The sequence below is a fragment of the Carcharhinus amblyrhynchos genome, chromosome 1 (assembly GCF_965287045.1).
Source record: "Carcharhinus amblyrhynchos chromosome 1, sCarAmb.v2.hapA, whole genome shotgun sequence".
Classification (NCBI taxonomy): Eukaryota; Metazoa; Chordata; class Chondrichthyes; order Carcharhiniformes; family Carcharhinidae; genus Carcharhinus; species Carcharhinus amblyrhynchos.
Genome location: NC_137324.1, coordinates 77,663,659 through 77,687,293, shown reverse-complemented (window position 1 = coordinate 77,687,293; position 23,635 = coordinate 77,663,659). Strand labels below are relative to the sequence as shown.

At 44.0% G+C, this 23,635-nt stretch overlaps 2 protein-coding genes across 2 annotated transcripts in view; both read left to right on the top strand.

Moving 5' to 3' along the window:
- Nucleotides 1-23,635, top strand: part of paics (phosphoribosylaminoimidazole carboxylase, phosphoribosylaminoimidazole succinocarboxamide synthetase) — a 277,223-nt gene that overhangs the window by 26,779 nt on the left and 226,809 nt on the right. The window lies entirely within an intron of this gene.
- Nucleotides 1-23,635, top strand: part of cracd (capping protein inhibiting regulator of actin dynamics) — a 220,172-nt gene that overhangs the window by 92,048 nt on the left and 104,489 nt on the right. Inside the window, exon 2 of the mRNA XM_080187208.1 lies at nucleotides 1,122-1,204. Within this exon, the coding sequence (XP_080043334.1) occupies nucleotides 1,138-1,204 (67 nt within the window). The 5' untranslated portion in view covers nucleotides 1,122-1,137. The remainder of the gene's footprint in view (nucleotides 1-1,121; nucleotides 1,205-23,635) is intronic.

The following is a 23,635-nucleotide window of genomic DNA, read 5'->3' as shown; positions in this document are numbered from 1 at the left end:
AATTCCTGTGGGATCTGAAAGCATAAATCTAAAAAAGAAGGGTCAGGCTGAGGGAAAGTGGTGGGATGGAAAGCAAGAGTTAAAATTTAAGCAAACGGATGGTGAAAATCTGAAATAAAAACAGAAAGTGCTGAAAATGCACAGCAGGTCTGCCAGTATCATGGAGAGAGAAACAAAGTTAACGATTAGAATTCAGATTCTTCTTCAGAGCTGCTTACCTTTTAGGCCTGGTTCCACCGCTGATTGTTTTCTCAATGTCCTCAGTGTAGTACCAGCAGTGGCCATCACTCCTGGTGATGCTGCTGGCAGTGCAGAGCTGCCAATCTCCAATTGGCCAGCAATTTTTTAAGTTGGACATCCTTCTAGAGATATCCCATTGCATGATAATTAAAAACCAGTTAGCTGAAAAACTAAATGGTCAATCCAGCCAAACAGAGGTGAGCTCGCCCCAACATTTACACTGGGGTTCAGGCAGCTCACCCTCCAGCCCCTTCGTTCTAAGCTAAACACACCTGGTTTTTCCTTCAGTTCCTCATAACTCTGAGATCCAGTTCTTTCCTGCATTGACTCCAGTGTTTCAACATCTTTCTTACTTGTTGAATGGCAGACCTAGATGCAGTATTAAACTTGAAGTTTGATTAGAACACTACTATCACCTCCTCTGACCTGTATGTCGCCAGTTTGAACTTTTGAAGTAAAGTCCTTGTCCAGAAACTTATCTGTTTATCTGTCCACAGATGCTGACGGACATGTACTTCCAGCTTTGTTTTGATCCCCTACCTTTATATTCCATTCCTTTGGCAATAAAAGCCAGCTTTCCATTTGCTTCCTAGCTACTTGCTGGGCCAGCATGCTAATTTTTTGCTATTCGTGTACGAAGACACCTGGATCTCCCCGTATTGTGTAGCCTCTCCCCATATAAATTATCTGAATCCCATTTACTTCAGCGATGGTCAATTTAATTTCAGCAGTACCTGATGAGTTAAGAGATCTATTCAGAGAGATACTCAGTAAAGATATGTGTTGTTTCTTGCTAATATTGTATACATGAGACTAAAAATGATGCAAAGCGAGAATTACCATGCACAATCAGTATTGCTGTACTTACTGTTTTTTTTCAGTGATACAGATGTAATCATGACAACAGAAATAATGGATACTAAACAAGATGTTAGTGCAAAGTGTATTGACACTGATGCTGCAGGTAAATAGATACAATTGTTTGAAGAACGTCATTTGTAAAATTCAATGCACTTTGCACAAAATATGTTACTTACTACCTGTACATAACTAAACTGAATTCTGTTTACTTCCAAAGTGAGCCCTTGTCACCTAACTATACTTCTCTCCAAATGCTGAAAACAAGTCTGTAGTTCAGACAAAGTTCTCAAGAGATATTACTGTAACAATTATAGTAGTTATAATACAATTATAGTAATTATAATACATCCACTGCATTTCCAACAGCATTAGAGATTAAAACTTCTTACGATCTATTAAATCTTATTATTTTGAAATGTGTGAGGGCCTAAGATGTGAGAAACCAAAGTACAAAGGGACATTAAGCCACAATATGTGAGCTTTTCAAGGCATTCTCTTTGACTGAAGTGTGAACTGTAACAATAACCAGAGTTTTGGGATTGCTAAGTAGGGTACTGTTGCTTTGATGTGCAAGTTGGTTCTTACTTGATTGGAATATATTGTGATTTGAAGTGACCTGGACTTTTTACGCTCTATTCAATTAATGTTAAAGTGAATGTACCCTTCATACAAAGAGCAACAAAGAACAAAGAAAAGTACAGCACAGGGACAGGCCCTTCAGCCCTCCAAGTCTGCGCCGATCATGATGCCGGCCTAAACTAAAAACGTATGCACTTAGAGTCTATATCCTTCCATTCCCAACCTATTCATATATTTGCCTAGAACATAGAACATAGAAAAACTACAGCATAAACAGGCTCTTCAGCCCACAAGTTGCGCCGATGATATCCATACCTACTAGGCTTACCTATAACCCTCAATTCTATTAAGCCCCATGTACTCATCCAGAAGTCTCTTAAAAGACCCTATCGAATTTGCCTCCACCACCACCAACGGAAGCCAATTCCTCTCACCCACCACCCTCTGAGTGAAAAACTTACCCCTGACATCGCCTCTGTACCTACTCCCCAGCACCTTAAACCTGAATCCTCTCGGAGCGACCATTCCAGCCCTTGGAAAAAGCCTGAGAATCCACCTGATCCACACCTCTCAATGTCTTATACACTTCTATCAGGTGATCTCTCATCCTTCGTCTCTCTAAGGAGAAAAGACTGAGTTCTTTCAACCTATCCTCATAGGCATGCCACCCAATCCAGGCAATATCCTTGTAAATCTCCTCTGCACCCTTTCAATAGCTTCCACATCCTTCCTGTAATGAGACGACCAGAACTGAGCACAGTATTCCAAGAGAGGTCTGACTAAGGTCTTACAAAGCTGCAACATTATCTCCTGAAGACAGAAACAAAAAAGTTATTCAAGACCTTAGCCATATCCCCATCCCCTACCATTAGCTCCCCTTTCTCATCCTCTAAAGGACCAACGTTCACCCTAGCCAGCCTCTTCCTTTTTATATATTTATAAAAACTCTTGCTATCCTTTTTTATATTAAGTGCTAGCCCAGCCTCATAGCTTCTCCTACCCTCCTTTATCAACTTCTTTGTCAATCTTTGTTGACATTTAAACCTTTCCCAATCCTCTTCTCGCCCACTGCTCTTAGCTACTCTAAATTCCTCCACTTTTAATTTAACACTTTCCTTCACCTCCTTCGTTATCCACGGCTTATTACCTCTCTTCCTACTGTCCTTTTTAACCATCGGAATAAATTTCTGCTGAGCACCAAGAAAGATCTCCTTAAAGATCCTCCACTGCTCCTCAGCAGACCTACCTTCCAACGCACTCCCCCAGTCCACATTTGCCAATTCTTCTCTCATCCTACCATACTCCCCTCAATTCAAACAAAGGATGCGTGTCCGGGAACCCACTTTCTCCTCCTCCATCTGCACCAGAAACTCCACCATACAATGATCACTCTCTCCAAGAGGATCCTTCACCGCAAGGTCCCTAATTCTACCCGCCTCATTACATAGCACCAGATCCAAGATAGCTCGCTCCCTCGTCGGCTCCAACACACACTGTTCAAGGAAATTATCCCGGCAGCATTCCAAGAACTCCTCCTCGAGCCCACCTCGTCCAACATGGGTCGACCAATCAGTATGCAGATTGAAATCTCCCATAACTACTGCCGTTCCATTCCTGCACGCCGCACTTATTTGCATGTTAACAGCCCGCCCCACCTCCAGATCATTATTCGGGGGCCTATAGACGACACCCACCAGCGTCTTCCTCCCTTTGCTGTTCCTAATCTCCACCCACAACGATTCCACGTTCTGCTCTTTGGCTCCGATATCATCCCTTGCTACCACCTTGATACTATCCTTAATCAGCAGAGCTACGCCACCCCCTCTTTCCTCCTGCCTATCCTTCCTAAACACTTGATAGCCCTGTACATTCATCTCCCATTCCCTGTCACCTTGCAGCCACGTCTCTGTAATGGCCACCAGATCGTATCCATTTGTGTCGATCTGCGCCACCAGCTCATCCACTTTATTCCGAATGCTTTGTGCATTCAGATAAAGCGCTTTCATCCCAGCCTTCACCTGGACCCTATTTGCCGTAACGCCACCAATTGGGACATCCTCGGCCTCTTCCCTTACCTGTACCCTATCCTTAACTTAAGACCTCGTAGCGTCACCTACCCTCGCACCCTCCCCCCCCCTAATTAGTTTAAAGCCCTGTCTACAGTCCTCTTTACTCGATTCGCCAACACTCTGGTCCCAGCACGATTCAGACCAACCCCATCCCGCCCGAACAAGTCCCACCTACCCCAATACTGGTGCCAATGCCCCATAAATTCAAACCCATTCCTCCCACACCAATCTCTGAGCCACCCATTCACTTCCTTTATCCTGTCAACCCTACGCCCGTCTGCACTCAGTTCAGGCAGTAGCCCAGAGACGACCACCTTGTCGGTTCTACTTTTTAATTCCATTCCCAGCTTCTCATACTCCCTCCCCAGATCCTCAGTCCGCACTTTGCCTACGTCGCCGGCACCCACACGTACTACAACGACCGGGTTCTCACCCTCCCACTCCAGGTTCCTCTGCAGCCCAGCTGCGACATCCTGTACCCGAGCACCAGGCAGACAACACACCCTTCTGTGAACTTTGTCATTGTGACAAAGGACAGTGTCAATACTCTTCACCCCACTATCTCCAATCACTACTACGTTCCTTTTCCCCTTCTCTTTGCCTATGTCCTGCTGCATCACTGTACCGTGTGCAGTTTGCTCACCAACCTCACCTGCCTCGTCCTCTTCCAGACTGGAAGCAAGGACCTCAAACCTGTTATGCAGATTAAGAGGCTGAGGCCTCCGCTCCTCACCCCCCTTCCTCCTCCTCCCAGCAGCCCCCTTTTGTCCCTGACCCTTAGATTTAGCCAGTCTAGGGGCACCCTCTCTCCCCCTGATGAGCCTCAGTGTCTGTAGCTCAGAGGCCAGCTCATCCACCTTGAGCTGGAGCTCCTCCCGCAACCTGCACTTACTGCAGACATGGTCACTGGGATGGACCCTGGGGTCCGCCAGTTCCCACATCATACAGAAACCACACATCACATGCCCCTCCATTATTCACTGTAATTTTTTATGGGGAAAAAATTTTTTTCCTTGTTTCTTGCTGTAGTAGTTTTGAAAAAATTTTTTTTCCTTGTTTTTTTTTCAAACAAACTCACCTGGCCTTTTTCCTTCAAGCCCTTTTTGATATTAAGCCCTATTAACTCACTCTGCTTCCCACTCACTCCGCTGCCCGCTCAGACGCGCGACGGTGCAGAGGGACCTCAGGGTCCTTGTGCATGAGTCGCAAAAACCCAGCTTGCAGGTGCAGCAGGTGGTCAGGAAGGCGAATGGGATGCTGGCCTTCATAGCGAGGGGGATTGAATATAAAAGTAGGGAGGTCTTGCTGCAGCTGTATAGGGCATTGGTGAGGCCGCAGCTGGAGTACTGTGTGCAGTTTTGGGCGCCGCACCTGCGCAAGGATATTTTGGCCCTGGAGGGAGTGCAGAGGAGGTTTACTAGGCTGATACCGGAGTTGAGGGGATTGAGCTATGAGGAGAGGCTGAATAAACTAGGCTTGTACTCATTAGAGTTTAGAAGAATGAGGGGAGATCTCATTGAGACGTATAAGATGATGAATGGGATGGATAGGATAGAGGTGGAGAGACTCTTCCCGCTCAAAAAAGACAGTAGGACTAGGGGGCACAGCCTCAAGATAAAGGGGAGGCGGTTTAGAACGGAGTTGAGGAGGAACTTCTTCACTCAAAGGGTGGTGAATCTCTGGAATTCTCTGCCCATTGAAGTGGTGGAGGCTGCCTCGCTAAATATTTTTAAGAAGCGGGTTGATGGGTTCTTGATAAGAGAGGGGATTAAGGGTTATGGGGAGAGGGCGGGAAAGTGGAACTGAGCCACAACAGATCAGCCATGATCTTATTGAATGGCGGGGCAGGCTCGAAGGGCTAGATGGCCTACTCCTGCTCCTATTTCTTATGTTCTTATGTTCTTATGTAAACTCAATCCCTTGATTGATGAAGGCCAGTACACCATACGCCTTTCTATCCACATCCTCTACCTGCAAGGCCGATTTAAGAGTCCTATGGTCCTGGGCCCCAAAGTCCTTCTGATCCTCTACATTGCTAACCTTGATGTTATACTCCTTCATCCCATTTGACCTGCCAAAATGGACCACTACACATTTATCTATGCAACTTCTGACATCCCTCCAAACTATCCACAGCACCACCAACCTTCATGTCATCAGCAAACTTACCAACCCATCCCTCCACTTCCTCATTCAGGTCATTTCTGAAAATTATAAACAGCAAGGGTCCCAGAACAGATCCCTGGGGCACTCCACTGGTGACCGACTTCCGTGCAGAAAAGACCCATCCACAACCACTCTCTGCCTTCTGCAGGCAAGCCAGTTCCGGATCCACAAGACAACAGCCCCTTGGATCTTACTTTCTCAAGAAGTCTTGCATGGGGGAGCTTATCGAACGCCTTGCTGAAGTCCATATAAATCACATTTACCGCTGTTCCTTCATCAATGTGTTTTCAAAAAACTCAACCAGGCTCGTAAGGTATGATGCACCTTTGACAAAGCTGTGCTGACTACTATTGAGCATACTAAACTTCTCTAAATGTTCATAAATCTTGTCCCTCAGAATCTTCTCCATCAACATACCAACCACTGAGGTTAGACTCACCCGTCGGTAATTTCCTGGGCTATCTCTATTCCCTTTCTTGAATGTAGGAACCACATTTGCAATCCTCCAATCCTCTGGAATCTCTCCTGTCTCTATCGATGACGCAAAGATCACCGCCAGAGATTCTACAATCTCTTCCCTGGCCTCCCACAGTAACCTGGGGTACATCCCATCCGGTCCCGGCGACATCTATCTTGATGCTATTCAAAACTTCCAACACATCTTTCTTAATGTCCACAGACTCAATCTTTTCAGTCTGCCACAAGCCTGCAGTACAACCACCCACATCTTTTTCAACTGTGAATACTGAGGTAGAGTATTCATTAAGCACCTCTGCTATTTCTACCGGTTCTCTACAAACTTTCCCACCTTCATATTTTATAGTTCCTATTCTTTCACATGTCATCCTTTTACTCTTCACATATTTGTAGAATTCTTTAGGGTTCTCCTTAATCTTACCTGCCAAGGCCTTTTCATGACCCCTTCTGGCTCTCCCAATTTCCTTCTTAAGTTCCTTCCTATAAGCCATATACTCCTCTAGATACCTAACATCTCTTAGCCCTCTAAACCTTTTGTACACTTTACTTCTCTTTTTGACTAGGTTCATTACAACTTTCGTGCATCACGGTTCCCGTGACCTACCAAAACCTCCCTGTCCCAATGGAATGTTGTTGTACAGAACTCTAGACAAACATTCCTTGAAAATCTGCCACCTTACTTTGGTACTTTTTCCCGAGAACACCTCCTTCCAATTTACTCGTCTAATTTCCTTCCTGATGGCTTCATATTTCCCCTACTCCAGATAAACACTTTCCTAGCTTGCCTGATCCTGTCTCTTTCCAATGCTAGCATAAAGGAGATAGAGTTATGATCACTATATCCAAGATGTTCTCCCACTGAGAGATCCAACATCTGTCCAGGTTCATTAGCCAGTACCAGACTGAGTACAGCTTCTCCTCTTGTAGGCTTATCCATACACTGTGTCAGGAAACCCTCCTGAACACACCTAACAAACTCCTCCCCATCCAAACCCCTTACCCTAGGGATATTCCAATCGATGTTTGGGAAATTAAAGTCTCCCATCACAACAACTCTGTTATTACTACATCTCTCCAGCATCTGTTTCCCTATCTGCTCCTCAACATCCCTGTTACTATTGGGCGGTCTAGCAAAGTTATCGACCCTTTCCTGTTCCAAACTTCCACCCACAGAGACTCCGTAGACAATCCCTCCATGGCATCCACCTTCTCTACAGCCGTGACACTGTTGACCATCACTGTTGAGGAGTGATCAACAGTGCCACTCCTCCCCCACTGCTCTTTTGCCTCCCTCCCTGTTCTTTCTGAAACCCTGCACCTGAAGTATCCACTCCTGTCCCTGAGACATCCAAGTCTCTGTAATGGCCACCATATCACATTTCCAAGCAGCAATCCACGCTCTAAGCTCATTCACTTTATTCACCACACTCCTGGCGTTAAAATAGACACATCTCAAACCTTTGGTCTGAGCACTCCCCTCCTCTATCACCTGTCTACCCTCCCTCTTACACTGTCTACAATCCTTCTCTATTTTCAAGCTAACCTCCTCGCTCCCAGTCACCTCATCTCGATTCCCTCCCCCCAAACCTTTCCAGTTTAAAGTCTCCCCAGTAGCCTTAGCTAACCTTCCTGCCAGGATATTGGTCCCCTTGTGATTCAAGTGCCACCCGTCTTTTTTGTACAGGTCACACCTGCCCCAAAAGAGGTCCCAATGATCCAACAACCTGAATACCAGTCCCTCAGCCATGCATCCATCTTCCATCTCATTCCATTCCTGCTCTCACTTTCCCGTGGCACAGGCAGCAATCCCGAGATTATTAACTTAGTGTTCCTCCTTCTCAACTGTCTACCTAACTCCCCATATTCTCTTTTCATGACCCCTCCCCTCTTCCTACCTATGTCAGCAGTACCAATATGTACCACTACGTCTGGCTCCTCTTCCTCCCACCTCAGGATTTCTGGGACGCGACCAGAGACAACCTGGATCCTGGCACCAGGAGGGCAACCACCATTCAAGACTCCCGTCTGCCTCCACAAAATCGTCTGTCTGATCCCCTCACTGTAGAGTCCCCAATTAATACTGCCTTCCTCCTCATTTCCTTAGCCATCTGAGTTTCAGGGCCGGACTCTGCTCCAGAGACACAGCCACTGCTGGTTCCCCCAGGTGAGCTTCCCCCCCCAGCAGTACTCAGACAGGAGTACTTATTGTGAAGGGGCACATCCACTGGGGTGCTCTCACTGAGCACTAGATCGTCTAATTTTCGTCATGTGAGTTTAACAGCAATCAGAGGAAAAAGAAACTGAAATAGCTGGGTAAAATCCATTTGTTATGTCAAAGAAACCACTTTGGAGCTCAAAAATACTGGCATCATGAGCATGATGTTTTCCTAAATAGTGCACATCATGAAAAATACAAGAATTACACAGTTTGTTGGAGTTGCAATTTGGATCTACATGTGACACTGTCAGACAGAGAGAAGATGAGAGAAACAAAACGTTTGAACAATTAGTAGTGAGAAAATGATATTTGTGAAAAGCTGATAGTTAATTTTGAATGCTGTGAGGAATGGCACATTGGTCATTGGGAAGGTTGAAGCGTCAACAAGATGGTGGCCTTTAAGTATTTCTTCATATTCTGTGATTGAAGTGATGGTGTTAGCACCAGAATGCTAATGCCAGATAGATTGTGACAAAGAGACTGCGATGGTGACATAACTGGCATAAAGAAGGTCATTTGGCCCATTAACCCTGCTTGTTACAATTTGTACAATTTTAACCAACGATCTCAGTCTTCTGAGGGAGGTAGCCAATCACAAGTACAACTTGCAAAAAGATGCACCACCAGAATTTCTCCCTAACCCTTAAAGGTAATGGAATAAAGTGTCCAGTGTCATAATTCAGCCTTCACCCATTCTATTCAACTCTGTTCAGTTCCATCATACAAATGGATTACTCATGGTTCTAGTAGCATAGGATTTATTCAGCTACTTTCACCTTCATTAACCCTGTGATTAACTTTTATATCCTAAAAGAGCTGATTTTTTTTTGTTTAATTACTGCTTGCCTGGGTTTTTATTCATCGTATCTACTTTACTATATGAAAAAAACTTGCTGACTTCTAAGCTTGTTAATTTTACACTCATCTAATTCTATTAATTCTAATGGTTAAGTTAAAATTATTTGTTAATTCAAATAGAAATCTGAAATGCACCCTGTCTTGTTTTATTAAGATTGCTTCAAATTTCAAATTAACAAGAACAGGCTGTAGTTCTAAATTCATTAATCTGTCTATATGTCCAAGCAGTAGTTTAAAAATGTGGATCAACATAATACAAATTGTGGAATGGAAGATGGATTTTAATCTAGATAGAGGTTAAGTGATGCACATTAGAAGAGGAAGTAACAAATGACCAGCAAAAAATGGGAATTAAAAACCCACAATGCCGTTAGGCAGGGAATGCCAGGATTTTGACCCAGCGACTGCAAAGGAATGGCAATATATTTCTAAGTCAGGATGGTGAGTGGCTAGGAGGGGAACTTGCAGGTGGTGGTGCTCCCATGTATCTGAAATGGTTGTGGGTTTCAAAGGTGCTGAGTAAGGGTCGTTGGTGAATTTTTGCTGTGCGTCTTGTAGGTAGTACACACTGCTGCTACTGAGCATCGATGGTGGAGGGAGTGGATGTTTGTAGGTGTGGTGCCTGGATGGTGTCAACCTTCTTGAGTGTTTTTGGAGCAGCACACATCCAGGCAGGTGGGGAATATTCCATCACACTTGTGCCTTGTAGATGGTGGATAGGCTTTGGGGAGTCAGGAGGTGAGTTACTTGACACAGTATTCCTAGCATCTGACCTGCTCTTGTAGCCACTGTGTTTATGTGTTGAGTTTCTGATCAATGGTAACTTCAAAGATGTTGACAGTGGGCGGGGGGGGGGGGGTGGTGGGTGGTGGATTCAGTGATGGTAACACCATTGAATGTCAACGGATGGTGGTTAGAGTGTCTCTTTCTGGTGATGGTCATTCCCTGACATTTGTGTGGCACGAATGTTACTTGCCACTTGTCAGCCCAAGCCTGGATATTGTCCAGCTCTGTAGTATTTTGGTTCTGTATTAGCAGAGAAATGATTTTGTAATAACGTGAAGGTGACTCATTGTAGCTTAAAGTTATGAAGGGTTTTTTTCCAAAGACAAGTAGTTATATATATAAAACGAGGGGCTGACAGACTGAACACACTGCTACTCTCCATTCCTCCCTGGCTTCAACTGAGTTTTTTCCACAACCCAGCACGCGCATTCTTGCACCCAATCAGTTTGGCTTTCCACACTGCCTCTCCATAGGGTCTGGCCTGATCATGTGGCCTTCAGGGATTGCCCCCTTTAAAGAGGCCATACTACCATAGATTTGGCTATGAATTTTAATCAGTATTTGCATGCAATGTAAAATTATTAGTTATAATATTAATTAAATTCTAGAATCCATGTTATTGGTATTTGACTATAGTTTGAAACAAGTTTTGCAACTTTGTGTAAATCACTAATGAAGATGCATTTAGAATAGAATAGAATTCCTACAGTGCAAAAGGAGGCAATTTGGCCCATCGAGTCCAAACCAACAACAATTCCACCCAGGCACTATCCCCGTTACTCCACGTACTTATCCTGCTAATCTCCTCTGACACGAAGAAACAATTTAGCATGGCAGATCAACCTAACCTGGACATCTTTTGGAGTGTGGGAGGAAACCAGAGCACCTGGAGGAAACCCACACAGACACAGGGAGAATATGCAAACTCTGCACACACAATCACCCAAGGCCGAAATTGAACCTGGTTCCTTGGTGCTGTGAGGCAGCAGTGCTAACCACTGTGCCACCATGACGCCCCTATTTGTAATATTAGCCTGGAAATTACTGTAAGCAGTCTTTTATATAAATCCTCAATGTGCTTCTCTTAAATTCTTCCCCACTGTTTTAACATAGGCATTTGTTCATTTTAAATGAATGGGTCGATGCTTCTGCTGAGATGGTGGAGACGAGAAAATGTCAGGCATTTATATGATAACAGTTCCAGACTATTGTATTTTTATTCTGATCTTCATATTTTATAGAATACACTCATTTAAAAGAAGGGTTTGTTCCCAATTCCTAATGATAAGAGCAAAATGGAAATTAAGATCTGTAGAGTAATGAGGGACATAAGTGATAATAAAATTAATATTCAATGAGATTTTACTTACCTACACATTGATGAGCTCCAAGGGGGAGTAAATGTAGAAAAGGGAATGGAAATGATATAAGTTGTGCAGAACTGCTTTCTTGAACAGCATGTTCCTTTGCTGACAAGTAGAGTTTGAGTTTTGGGTAACTAAATAGAATCAAATGTACCTCGACAGAAGAAATAATATGAAAAGATTTAATATTGACAGAGAATTTCACACACAGGATTGTAGATGTAGCTCCACATCACATATCCATTGAGGTAATAGGCCAATTATAGGCCAATTAGTCTTACTTCGGTGGTCGGTAAGTTAATGGAAAAGGTCCTGAGGGATCGGATTTATGACCATTTGGAAAGATGCAGCTTAATCCAGGATAGTCAGCATGGATTCGTGAAGGGTAAGTCTTACCTCACAAATTTGATTGAATTCTTTGAGGAGGTAACTAAATGTGTAGATGAAGGTAGATCAGTTGATGTCGTATACATGGATTTTAGTAAGGCGTTTAATAAGGTTCCCCATGGTAGGCTCATGAAGAAAGTAAGGAGGTGTGGGATAAACAGAAATTTGGCTGATTGGATAAGTAACTGACTATCTCACAGAAGCCAGAGGGTGGTGGTGGATGGAAAATTTTCAGACTCGAGACCAGTTACCAGCGGTATACCACAGGGATCAGTGCTGGGTCCTCTGCTATTTGTGATTTTTATCAATGACTTGGAGGAGGGGGCTGAGGGTGGGTCGGTAAATTTGCTGATGACACCAAGATTGGTGGAGTAGTGGATCAGTTGGAGGGCTCTTGTAGGCTGCAAAGAAACATTGATAGGATGCAGAGCTGGGCTGAAAAGTGGCAGATGGAGTTTAACTCTGATAAGTGCGAGGTGATTAATTTTGGTAGGACAAATTTGAATGTGGATTTCAGGGTCAACAGCAGGGTTCTAAGGAATGTGGAGGAACAGAGAGATTTTGGGATTCATATCCACAGATCTCTGAAGGTTGCCACTCAAGTGGATAGAGCCATGAAGAAGGCTTATAGTTGTTAGTGTTTATTAACAGGGGGTTTGAGTTTAAGAGCTGTGGGGTTATGCTGCAACTGTACAGGATCTTGGTGAGACCACATTTGGAATATTGTGTGCAGTTCTGGTCACCTCACTATAAGAAGGATGTGGAAGCATTGGAGAGAGTGCAGAGGAGATTTACCAGGATGCTGCCTGGTTTGGAGGGTAGGTCTTATAAGAAAAGATTGAGGGAGCTAGGGCTCTTTAGAGCGGAGGAGGATGAGAGGCAACTTACTATGGATTTATAAGATGGGGATAGATAGAGTGGACATGCAGAGACTATTTCCTGGGTGGATATAGCTGTTACTAGAGGGCATAATTTTAGGTTCATGGTGGGAGATATAGGAGGGATGTCCAAGGTAGGTTCTTTACTCAGAGCGTGGTTGGGGTGTGGAATGGACTGCCTGCTGTGTTAGTGGAGTTGGACACTTCAGGAATTTAAGCGGTTTTTGGATGGGCACATGGAGCACACCAGAATGATAGAGAGTTGGGTAGCTTTATCTTGGTTTTGGACAAAGCTCGGCACAACATCAAGGGCTGAAGGACCTGTACTGTTCTATGTTCTGTGTTCTAAGAGGTGTGAGGAAGGTAGCCATTCCAGCATTCTACTCGGTTGCCTTTGAGAATTAGAGTGTCCTTTGATGGTGTTGACCTTCTGGAGTTTAGTGAGCTGGGGTAAGGTCCCTGACAGAGTAGGTTGCCAATGAGAAAAGTTTGCTCACTCGGGTAAATGGTATTTATCTTTCACTTTTATGTTCTTATGTCTGCTTTAACCCTACCTTACTCCAGTTGAAGTAGGTTTAGCTACTTTAGAGGACAATTGAAAATGTTCCATCAGAAGTACTCTCAGAAATTGATTCTTCAAGGACTGTACAAGCGCCTGTTTTCAAAAGATTCACTGTGAGTGTACCAATGCCATCTATTTTCCCAGTGTGTGGAGAAACATCGTCAGCTTGTCTAGGCTATTGGATGTAGTCAATTATATGTCCGAGTTCAATCTCCTGGTATATTCCCATCATAGTTTTTTCCAATGCCTCAGTAGATGGCAACAAGTTTTAAAAAAAAGGAAAAAAATACAACAACTATGACTAATATACACCAATCAAATACAAAACTTGTTTTAAATTTGCAATCTGGTTTCTGGTTTTCTAGATAGGGCCTAAAAATCATGACTCACGTCCCCACAATGGGAGCTAGAAACTCGAGCAGGAACAAACAGATTCATAAAACAATGCAATCAATTGTAGAACAAATGTTCAATGTCTGCAGCAATTTCAATGCTTGAATTGCTTCTGTTTATAATTTGAAATATACAAATGAAGTTTTAAGCTGTATATGCCTCGGCTTTAGAGGAAGGCCAATAGTAATGGATGATAGCAGAGACCGGTAGCCAAGTTCCGCACGCATGAGGATGGCCTGAACTGAGATCTTGGGTTCATGTCACACTAACTGTAACCCCCACAATTTGCCTGGACTTGCAACATCTCACTAATTGTCCTGTCTGGAGACAATACATATCTCTTCAACCTGTGCTTAACGCTCTTTCCACTCACATTGTCTGCATCTTAAAGACTTTATTACCTGTAAAGACTCGCATTCCAATCATTATTTTGTAAATTGAGTTTGTGTCTTTACATGCCCTGTTTGTGAACAGAACTCCCACTCACCTGATGAAGGGGCAGCGCTCTGAAAGCTAGTGGCTTGTACTTCCAAATAAACCTGCTGGACTTTAACCTGGTGTTGTGTGACTTCTTACTCTGTTTACCCCAGTCCAACGCCAGGGTCTCCACATCATGATAAAGGATGCAACAAGACCAGTACCAGTAGTTAAGCCAGGAATACAAATGCCTCATTATTTAATTGAAGTCAAACTGCAGTGGTCTATGCTGTTCCACCAACTTCATATAATCCAAAATCAGTCAAACAGTTGTTGAAGGTGCTGTGGGAAGGAATGATGAAGAAGTGGACTACAGTGTCATGGAGGGAATGGTCACTTCAGAACACTGACAAGTGGAATTGTGCTGGAGTTGGTAGGCATGGCAGAGGACGAGCCTTCAAATACAGAGGCTGGTGAGGTGGAGAGTGAGAACTAAGGAAACCCTATTGTGGCTCTGGGTGAGAGCATAAGTGGGAGAAAGAGTTGGGACACTATTGAGAGCCCTGTCAACTACAGTGGGGGGGAATCTCCATCTGAGGAAAAAGGAAGACATGTCAGAAATGCTATTATGGAAGTTAGTCTCACCAGAACAGACATGACAGAGGAGAAACTGGGAGAATGCAATGAAGTCCTTCCAGGAACCAGGGTGTCTGGAAGTGTAGTCAAGGTAGCTGTGGGAGCCAGCAGGTTTGTAATGATATTGATAGACAGTCCATGACCAGAAATGGAGACAAAGAAATCAAGGAAAAGGAGGGAAATGTCAAATGTAGACTATCTATGAAGGTGAGAAAAGAGTGAAAATTGGAAGCAAAATTAGTGCATTTTTCCGGGTACAAATAAAAGCAGGAAGCAGCATGGATATTGTCACCAATGGAACGGAAAAGGAGTTATGGGAGAGGGCCTGAATAGGATGGAACAAAGAATGTACCACATACCCCATAAAAAGGCTGGTGTAACTGGGGCCCATGCAAATACCCAAACTGTTGTAATGACCATGGAGGATTGTCAGTCAATCTGATCTGTACTCTAGCCACTGAATGGCATTCAGAACTCACTGTAAATATGGAGCGATTGATTGGTGGAAGCCTGGCCTTGGTAAAATTGTAGACAGCCACACCTTTTGCTTGCAGGAAGTGAGACAAGTTAAAGGAGAAATTGTTTAATGAGAGAACAGGTTCAGCCAGGCAGTGGGGAGTGCTGGTGAATGGGGATTGTTCGGGCCTCTAGTCAAGGAAGAAGCGGACAGCCATCAGAATGTCCTGGTGAAGGATGGAAATGTGAAGCGATTGGATGTCCCAAGTGAAGAAGAGGTAATTAGGGCCAGGAAACTGGAAATTGTCACAGTAATGTGATTCAGAAGAATCTGAAATGTAGGTGGGAAGAGACTGTGGAAAACAATAGAGGCAAGATAGGAAAAATAAGGGTCATTGGGACAGGAACATGCTGAAACGGTTCTAGCAGAAAAGTCTGGTTTGTGGATTTTGGGAAGGAGGTAGAAACGGGCTGTGTGACATTCGGAATATGAGGTTGGAGGCTGTGGAGGGAAGATCTCCAGAAGAGGTGAGTCAGTGGCAGTCTGGGAAACAATAGCTTGATGTTTGGTGGTGGGATCATGATCCAGGAAGAAGTAGGAGAAAGTATTTGAGAGTTGACACTCAGTTTCTGCAAGGTAGAGGTCAGTATACCAGGCAACAACAGCAGCACCCTTGTCAGCGGGTTTAATAATAGTCAGGATTGGACCAGAGAGAATGGAGGGTGACAGGTGCAGAGAGCAGAGAAATAAAGATGACCAATGTCACACTAACAGTTCTCAAGAAGATCAAGGGTGGGAGACCAGTGGGAGAGGACCAAATAAGACTGGAAGTGGGTGAAAGGATCCATTGAGAATGAAGGGAGGACTTCCGCTCAAAGTGAGTACGGAAGTGGAAGTGATGAAAGGAGAGTTCAGCGTTGTGCCATGTTCAAAATTCATTGAGGTGAGAGTGTAAGGGGATAAAGTGTCCTTTGCTGACTGCAGCAAACATTCAGCATCAGAGAGGGAAGGTCAGAGTGTATTGTGAAAATATGGCAAGAACTTGGATTAGCTTTTCTGTTTTTATTTCAGATTTCCAGCACTCGCAGTATTTTAGTTTGATTCTTCTGCCATTGGTTGTTTGTGGGCTGGGCAAGACACAACCAATGAAGTAGGAGCAAAATAAAGGATGCAGATTTACTGCTTGGGATTCTGTGCTGGGCTTCTCTCCTGTATTTCCATCCAATTTACTCATGTACAATAAGGTGGAATCCCAGGGAAAATTTCAGCCGTGGACATTCAAGCAAGGCTTTTGGTTTCCTAAATTAGTAAAAAGAAGTTTGCAAAGCACCTGCCTGGTCCTTTTATTACCATCATAAGCATGATGTGTGTTTGTCAAGCGCTACCAACTCTTCCGGTGCTGCTTTAGTTGGTAGGACTGGAAATCTACCCACATGTTTGAACTGTTGTCAGGAAACTCTGGTGTGAAGTAGGCAGTTTTGTGTGACTTTGGATACAGTGTAGCAAAGTATGAATTGCTTGTTTCATTGAAATAAAGCTCCAATTGTGTCTTTGATCGAAAGATCAAATCAGTTCATTTCCCTGAATTAATTAATAGCATTGTTTCCCTGATCAAAAAGAAATGGATTGCTATAACCATTTGTATGTTTGCCACAGATGTACAAAGTGTTCATATTTTCCTGACTGTATATAATTGTATTAGTATGTTATCTATTCTTAATTACATATAAGTATAATTGAGCGCATCCAGAAAACTGCATCGAGAAGTTAATCAAAAATTTGTTTTTGATATTTAAGGGCTTCAAAAGAGGGGACATGAATTTCAGATCTGTAGCATCTGGTTTTGCGATGGTATCTGTAGTGCCAATGCACACTTCTGGCGCTTGGCTTCCCTAGATGCCATTTTGATGATGACTGTGAAGGTGGCATTACCCGTGAACTTTTATCACCTAGTTTCTTCCTGCTGGAGCGGGCAACATCCTCCACTTTGCCATCCACTCTTGAATAAGGAAAGTCGTTGAGCCTCGGAATCCCACTGCCGGAGAGGAGTGGGTGGAATGAACACTGAATTTCACAAAGATTATCAACTTCCTCAGAATACAAGGTGCCATTGACAATGTGCCCATCGCTCAGCCAGTGCCACATGTCAATTCTAAGATATACTGAAATTGAAAGTATTTCCATGCCTCCAACAACCAGCTGGTGTGTGATCATACACCGTGCATTATGCAAGTAACTTCCCAGTATCTTGGCAGCTGTCATGATTCTTTCATCCTGTGGCAATCCCCTTGTTCATCTGTATTTAAGTCACCACAACAGGCCAGAAGGTGGCTTCTGGACAAAAAGGACTAGCTGTTGACCACATGTCTCATGATGCTGTATGAAGTCATGCACACATTGGCAGGATACATATTGTTTTGTGGATCCAGAACTGGCTTGTCCGCAGAAGGCAGAGAGTGGTTGTAGGTGGGTCTTTTTCTACATGGAGGTTGGTCACCAGTGGAGTGCCCAGGGATCTGTTCTGGGACCTTTGCTGTTTGTGATTTTGATAAATGACCTAGATGAGGAAGTGGAGGGATGGGTTGGTAAGTTTGCCGATGACACGAAGGTCGGAGGTGTTGTGGATAGTTTGGAGGGATGTCAGAAGTTGCAGTGTGACATAGATAGGATGCAAGACTGGGCAGAGAAGTGGCAGATGGACTTCAACCTGGATAAACGTGTGGTGGTATATTTTGGCAGGTCAGATGGGATGAAGGAATATAATATTAAGGGTAAGACTCTTAGCAGTGTGGAAGATCAGAAGGATCTTGGGGTCCAGGTTCATAGGACTCTCAAATCGGCTTTGCCGTGGTTAAGAAGGCGTATGGTGTACCGGCCTACATCAATCGAGGAATTGAGTTTAGGAGTTGGGAGATAATGTTGCAGCTGTATAAGATCCTGGTCAGACCCATTTGGAGTACTGTGCTCAGTTCTGGTCACTTCATTACAGAAGGATGTGTAAGCCATTGAAAGGGTGCAGAGGAGATTTACAAGGATGCTACCTGGGTGGCAAGCCTTATGAGGATAGGTTGAGAGAGCTCAATCTTTTCTCCTTAGAGAGACAAAGGATGAGAGGGGACCTGATAGAGGTGTATAAGATGATGAGAAGTATTGATCGGGTAGACTCTCAGAGGCTTTTCCCCAGGAGGCTTTTCTGCTGACAAAATGCCTAGAAAGTGGCCTTGTCATAGCCGACATTTTGTTTCATTAGAGAAACAAGTACAAGGCCTCATGGCAACACCCTCATTACAAGCGCTGGAAATTTCTCGTCATTGACTAAGCGAGAGATTAAAAGGACGTGCGCGTATCACCCATGTCCTGACAGGACACAATGACTACTGGACGGACCACTATCTGTGATCAACATCAATGTTGCCCCAAAGCAGCATTGGCAACAGAACCACTGCCACAGGAAAATCAGCACCGAAGCACTCAAATACCCTTATAAGCCAGCCCAATTCAGCCAGCAACTCATTGCCAACCTAATGTCTCTCGGGACCCAGACATGCAGAGTGCCCACAGCTTCTGGTCGGCCCACAAGGCCGCCATAATCAGCACCTGTGAAGAAACACTTGGTCATTCAACCAGAAGACATCAGAATTGGTTCAATGAGAACCAGTATCTGATAAGCTGCATGTGCAAGGCATTTCTGAACCTGATACAGCAACCCATCTCGAGAGCAAAAAAGCAGCTCTACATATGGCTGAAGTCCAGCAAAAATCCATGACCTAAAGAACAGACGGCAGATGGAGAAAGTCCAGGAGGTAGTGGAAAACCATGACGCGAGAAGTTTGTTCGTGCAGTCAACATCACCTGCGGCCCAAGTACCAAGACTCCAGCCCATGATGGAAAAGAATGAAGGGCTGCTCATCAAGAACACAGAGGCAGTCAGCATGTGCTGGAAGGAGCATCTTGAAGACCTCCTTAACAGAGAATCTGGGCATGATTTTATCATCAAGTAGTGCCCATATTTGGGCACAAAAATTTGTTGAGTTGGGTGTGAGATGAGTTGCGCAACCTGCGCCATTGCTCCTTTATGCAATTTGTTAGCATCAACCTGCCACAAATAGCCATGAAGTAAATGATGAGATAATCTTTTTTAATGCTATTGGCTGAGGTATAAATATTAGTCAGGATCCAGGACAATTTCCAAGTTCTCCTTCAAATAGGATGGGATTTTATGTCCAACCGAAGAAAACCAAAGTTTAACTGAAAGACTGCAGGCTAAAAATTATTTCAGATAGCATTGCTTCGTTGCAAAATTTGTTTCTCCAGACCATGCAAGGATGTTACCTACATGGTGCTCACCATCCTACATGGGCCACGCAGGTAAAATGGCTGCCCTGGGAAATCTACATAGTCTGCAGTGGTCTACAAAAGAATTTTTAACCCAGCAACTCTGACAGCACAGCACTTCCTCAATACACAGTGTCAGCGTGGATTACATTCTCAAGTCAAGCCTGAGTGTACAATCTTCTGACTCATAGGCAATGAAACAAAACTGATATTCAATATTTGATGAAATTTCAACACTAAAATAAGGCTCCCTTAACATGGAGCAAAATAGTTACTAAGAACATAAGAACATAAGAAACAGGAGCAGAAATAGGCCACCTAGCCCCTCGAGCCTGCCCTACCATTCAATAAGATCATGGCTGATCTTGTAGTGGTTCAGTTCCACTTACCCGCCTGCTCCCTTATTGATCAGAAATCTATCCACCTGTGACTTAAACATACTAGGTAGCCTCCACCACTTCAATGGGCAGAGAATTCCAGAGATTCATTACCCTCTGAGAGAAGAAGTTCCTCTTCAACTCTGTTCTAAACTGACTCCCCCTTATTTTGAGAGTGTGTCCTCTAGTTCTTGTTTCCCTTCTAAGTAGAAAGAATCTCTCTGCCTCCACCCTATCTAGCCTCTTCATTATCTTATATGTCTCTATAAGATCACCGCTCAGCCTTCTAAATTCCAGTGAGTACAGGCCCAATCTATTCAATCTCTCCTCATAAGCTAACCCCCTCATCTCCAGAATCAACCTGGTGAACCTTCTCTGTACTCCCTCCAAAGCCAATATATCCTTCCGCAAGTGCAGCAATCAAAACTGCACACAGTACTCCAGCTGTGGCCTCACCGGTGCTCTGTACAATTGCAGCAAGACCTCCCTGCTTTTATATTCCAACCCCCTCGCGATAAAGGCCAACATTCCATTTGCCTTCTTGATCACCTGCTGTACCTGCAAACTGAGTTTTTGCAATTCATGCACCAGGATCCCCAGGTCCCTCTGCAAAGTAGCATGTTGTAGTTTATCACCATTTAAATAATAGTCCATTTTATTATTATTCCTTCCAAAGTGGATAACCTCACACTTGCCAACGTTATACTCCATCTGCATTGGAACAGTTAATATATCTCCATTGGAACAGTTAACTGTAGAATAACGATAATAGAATTCCCTCTGATGTTTATTGGTAGAATAAAATGAATTAATGTAATCATTTTATTCTAGATCAAAAGACAATTCCAGGTTTGAATGCTAGTTAAAAGCCAGATAAGTATGAGACATTGAAAAGTCAGCAATAGAATTATTAAATTGATTTACCGGTGATGAGATGCAATATTGATGGTAGCTTTAGTAAAATGATTTGCATTAGCATGCTAAATTCAAATAGATTCATCTGGTGAATAACTGGCTGAACCGAAAACCCAATTGTTACCAATAAATTCGATTTACTGTATATAATTAGGATTCTTAATAACACAGGCAGGAACAAAAGCAATTCTGCAGTTTGATATTTCATGTTTTGCTTTCCTCTCAAGACGGGAAACAAAAACAGACAGGATGTTCCCATAGCAAGCCCTTCATGTACTGAGACTAATCGGATAATACCACACATATCCTCAGAGCCTGGAATTTTGTTCTGCGTGTGGCTTTGAATAAAAACATCAGCTCTTCTGAAAGCTTCATGGTAATGAAGAATTTCAGGCCAGGAACATCCCAAGATTGGCCCCAGGTTTGTGATTCATGATGGGTTCTCAAGATAGGCAGAAGTATGACATTGCACTTGTCCTTCTCACAAACAGACTGGATTTTGGGATGGTTGAATTTGGCTCTTCCTATTCCTGGCAGTGCAAGAGAGGATTTGGGAATACAGTGTTTTGTATTGCTGAATAGTATAATTGTATATATTTATCCTGTACCTTGTGCAATTTCTGTCTCACAACTTGACTTCCTCTTATTTCATTCCTTCATTTATTCATTTGCAAAATGTGGAGGTCACTGCTAATATCAACATTTATTGTCCACCACTAATTGTCCTTGCAAAGGTGGTAATAAGTCACCTTCCTGAATCTCTGCAGTTCATATGGTGTAGATACACCCACAGTGCTGTTAGGAAGTGAGTTCCAAAGTTTTGACTTAACAACAGTGATGGACCAACAACATAGTTCCAAGTCGGGATGATGTGTGACTTCGAGCGAAACCTGAAGGTTATGGTGTTGACTTGCATCTGCTGCCCTTGTCCTTCCAGCTGGTAGAGGTCGTGGAAGAGTTCCTGCAGTGCATCTTGCAAAACGAGCACACCACTGCCACAGTGTACTTGTATTGGAGGGGGTGAATGTTTAAGATGGTGGATGGGGTATGCATCAAGCAGGCTACTTTGTCTTGTATAGTGTCGAGCTTCTTGAGCTTTGTTGAAGCTGCACACGTCCAGGCACATTCCTGATCAGTGCCTTGTAGATGGTGAACAGACTTTGGGGAGTCGGGAGGTGAACCACAGCATTTATTTGGCTTCTCTAATTTAACCTGAATATTAACAATTCCTGGGATGTTGATAGTTGGGGGGGATTCATCAATAATAATGTTGTTGAATATTAAGGAGCGATGTATAGATTCTCTCACTATAGGTCCGATTTTGCTATCAAATTCTGCCGTTTTTGGGCGTGAAATCTTGGTAAAGTTGGGCATGAGGCAAGTAGTGCGATTTGCGCTCGCCTCCGTGCTAATTCCCCCTTTACCAAGGCCCGAAAATGGACACGATCGGGATTGCGCCCGAAACAGATGTGACAGCCATTTAAATACATTTGCATGCATTTAAATTGACTTAATGGGTTGCATGCCCAACTATACCAGCACTTCCCCGTTTACCACCCCATTTACCCATCCAGAATCGGCACAAAACAGACATGCTGGGTCCTATTATACCATTTGATTCGAAGTGCTGGGAGGACTTGAAACTAGAAATGTTTCAGATTCAACTTTTAGACTTGTTCACAGGCGTACCCATACGCACTCTGACTGAAAAAGAAGCAGCAAGTCTGAAACACGCTGCAGAAGCCTGTGGGTGGGCTTAATTTGCCCAAAATTGTGTAACTCCAATCAGCGCCTCAACTGCGCATTCGCAGTAAAAAAAGAATGCTGCTCCTTTGCCACATCCCATCCCATTTAGATAATGTCTCTCCCTAGCCCCCACAGACATTGCCCCACCCCCCACAACATTATTGACTACATTATCCTCCTACACCCTCCGCCACCCAGGCTGGTCATGGGCCCCTGCTCCCCTCCCACCTAACCAATCTCAGGCAGCGTGGCAGTGGACCCCCCTCCCCTCCACTGATCTCAGGGAGAGAAGCAGTGGATTCCCCTTCCCCCCCCCACTGAATTCGGGCAAAGTGGCAGCGGATCCCCCTGCCCCTCCCCTCCCCCCACTGGTCTCAGGCAGAGTGGCAGCAGACCCAGCAGAGATTCTCGGATGCTCAGCACCTACCTCCTCACGAACTGGAGTGCCCGAATTGAATCACCTATGGCACGGTGATAGTGTCAGTATGGAGATGATACTTTATCTTCACAGAGACTGTTCTGTGGTCACTCCTGCGAGTACTGTCGTAAAGAGTTGCATCTGTGACAGGTCAGTCAGGTTAAGTTTTATTTCCTCTTGCTGGTTCTCTCACCACCCAGTGCAGGCCCTGTCTGGCAGGTATGCCCTTCAGAAGTTAGCCAGCTCTGTCAGCAGTGATGCCACTCTTGGTGGACCTGGGCATGGAAGTTGCCTATCCAGAATACATTCTGTGTCTTTGCCACCCTGAATGTTTCTTCCAAGTGGTGATCAACATGAAAGTGCACTGATTCATCATTGCTGAGGAAGGTGGTAAAATAGTAGGTGTTGTCCTTGTGCAGATTTGACCTGAGTTGATGCAGGAATTGCCACAGCTCAGTTAGGTATGGAGTTGTAAAGGGATGGCTGTCCAAGTCGA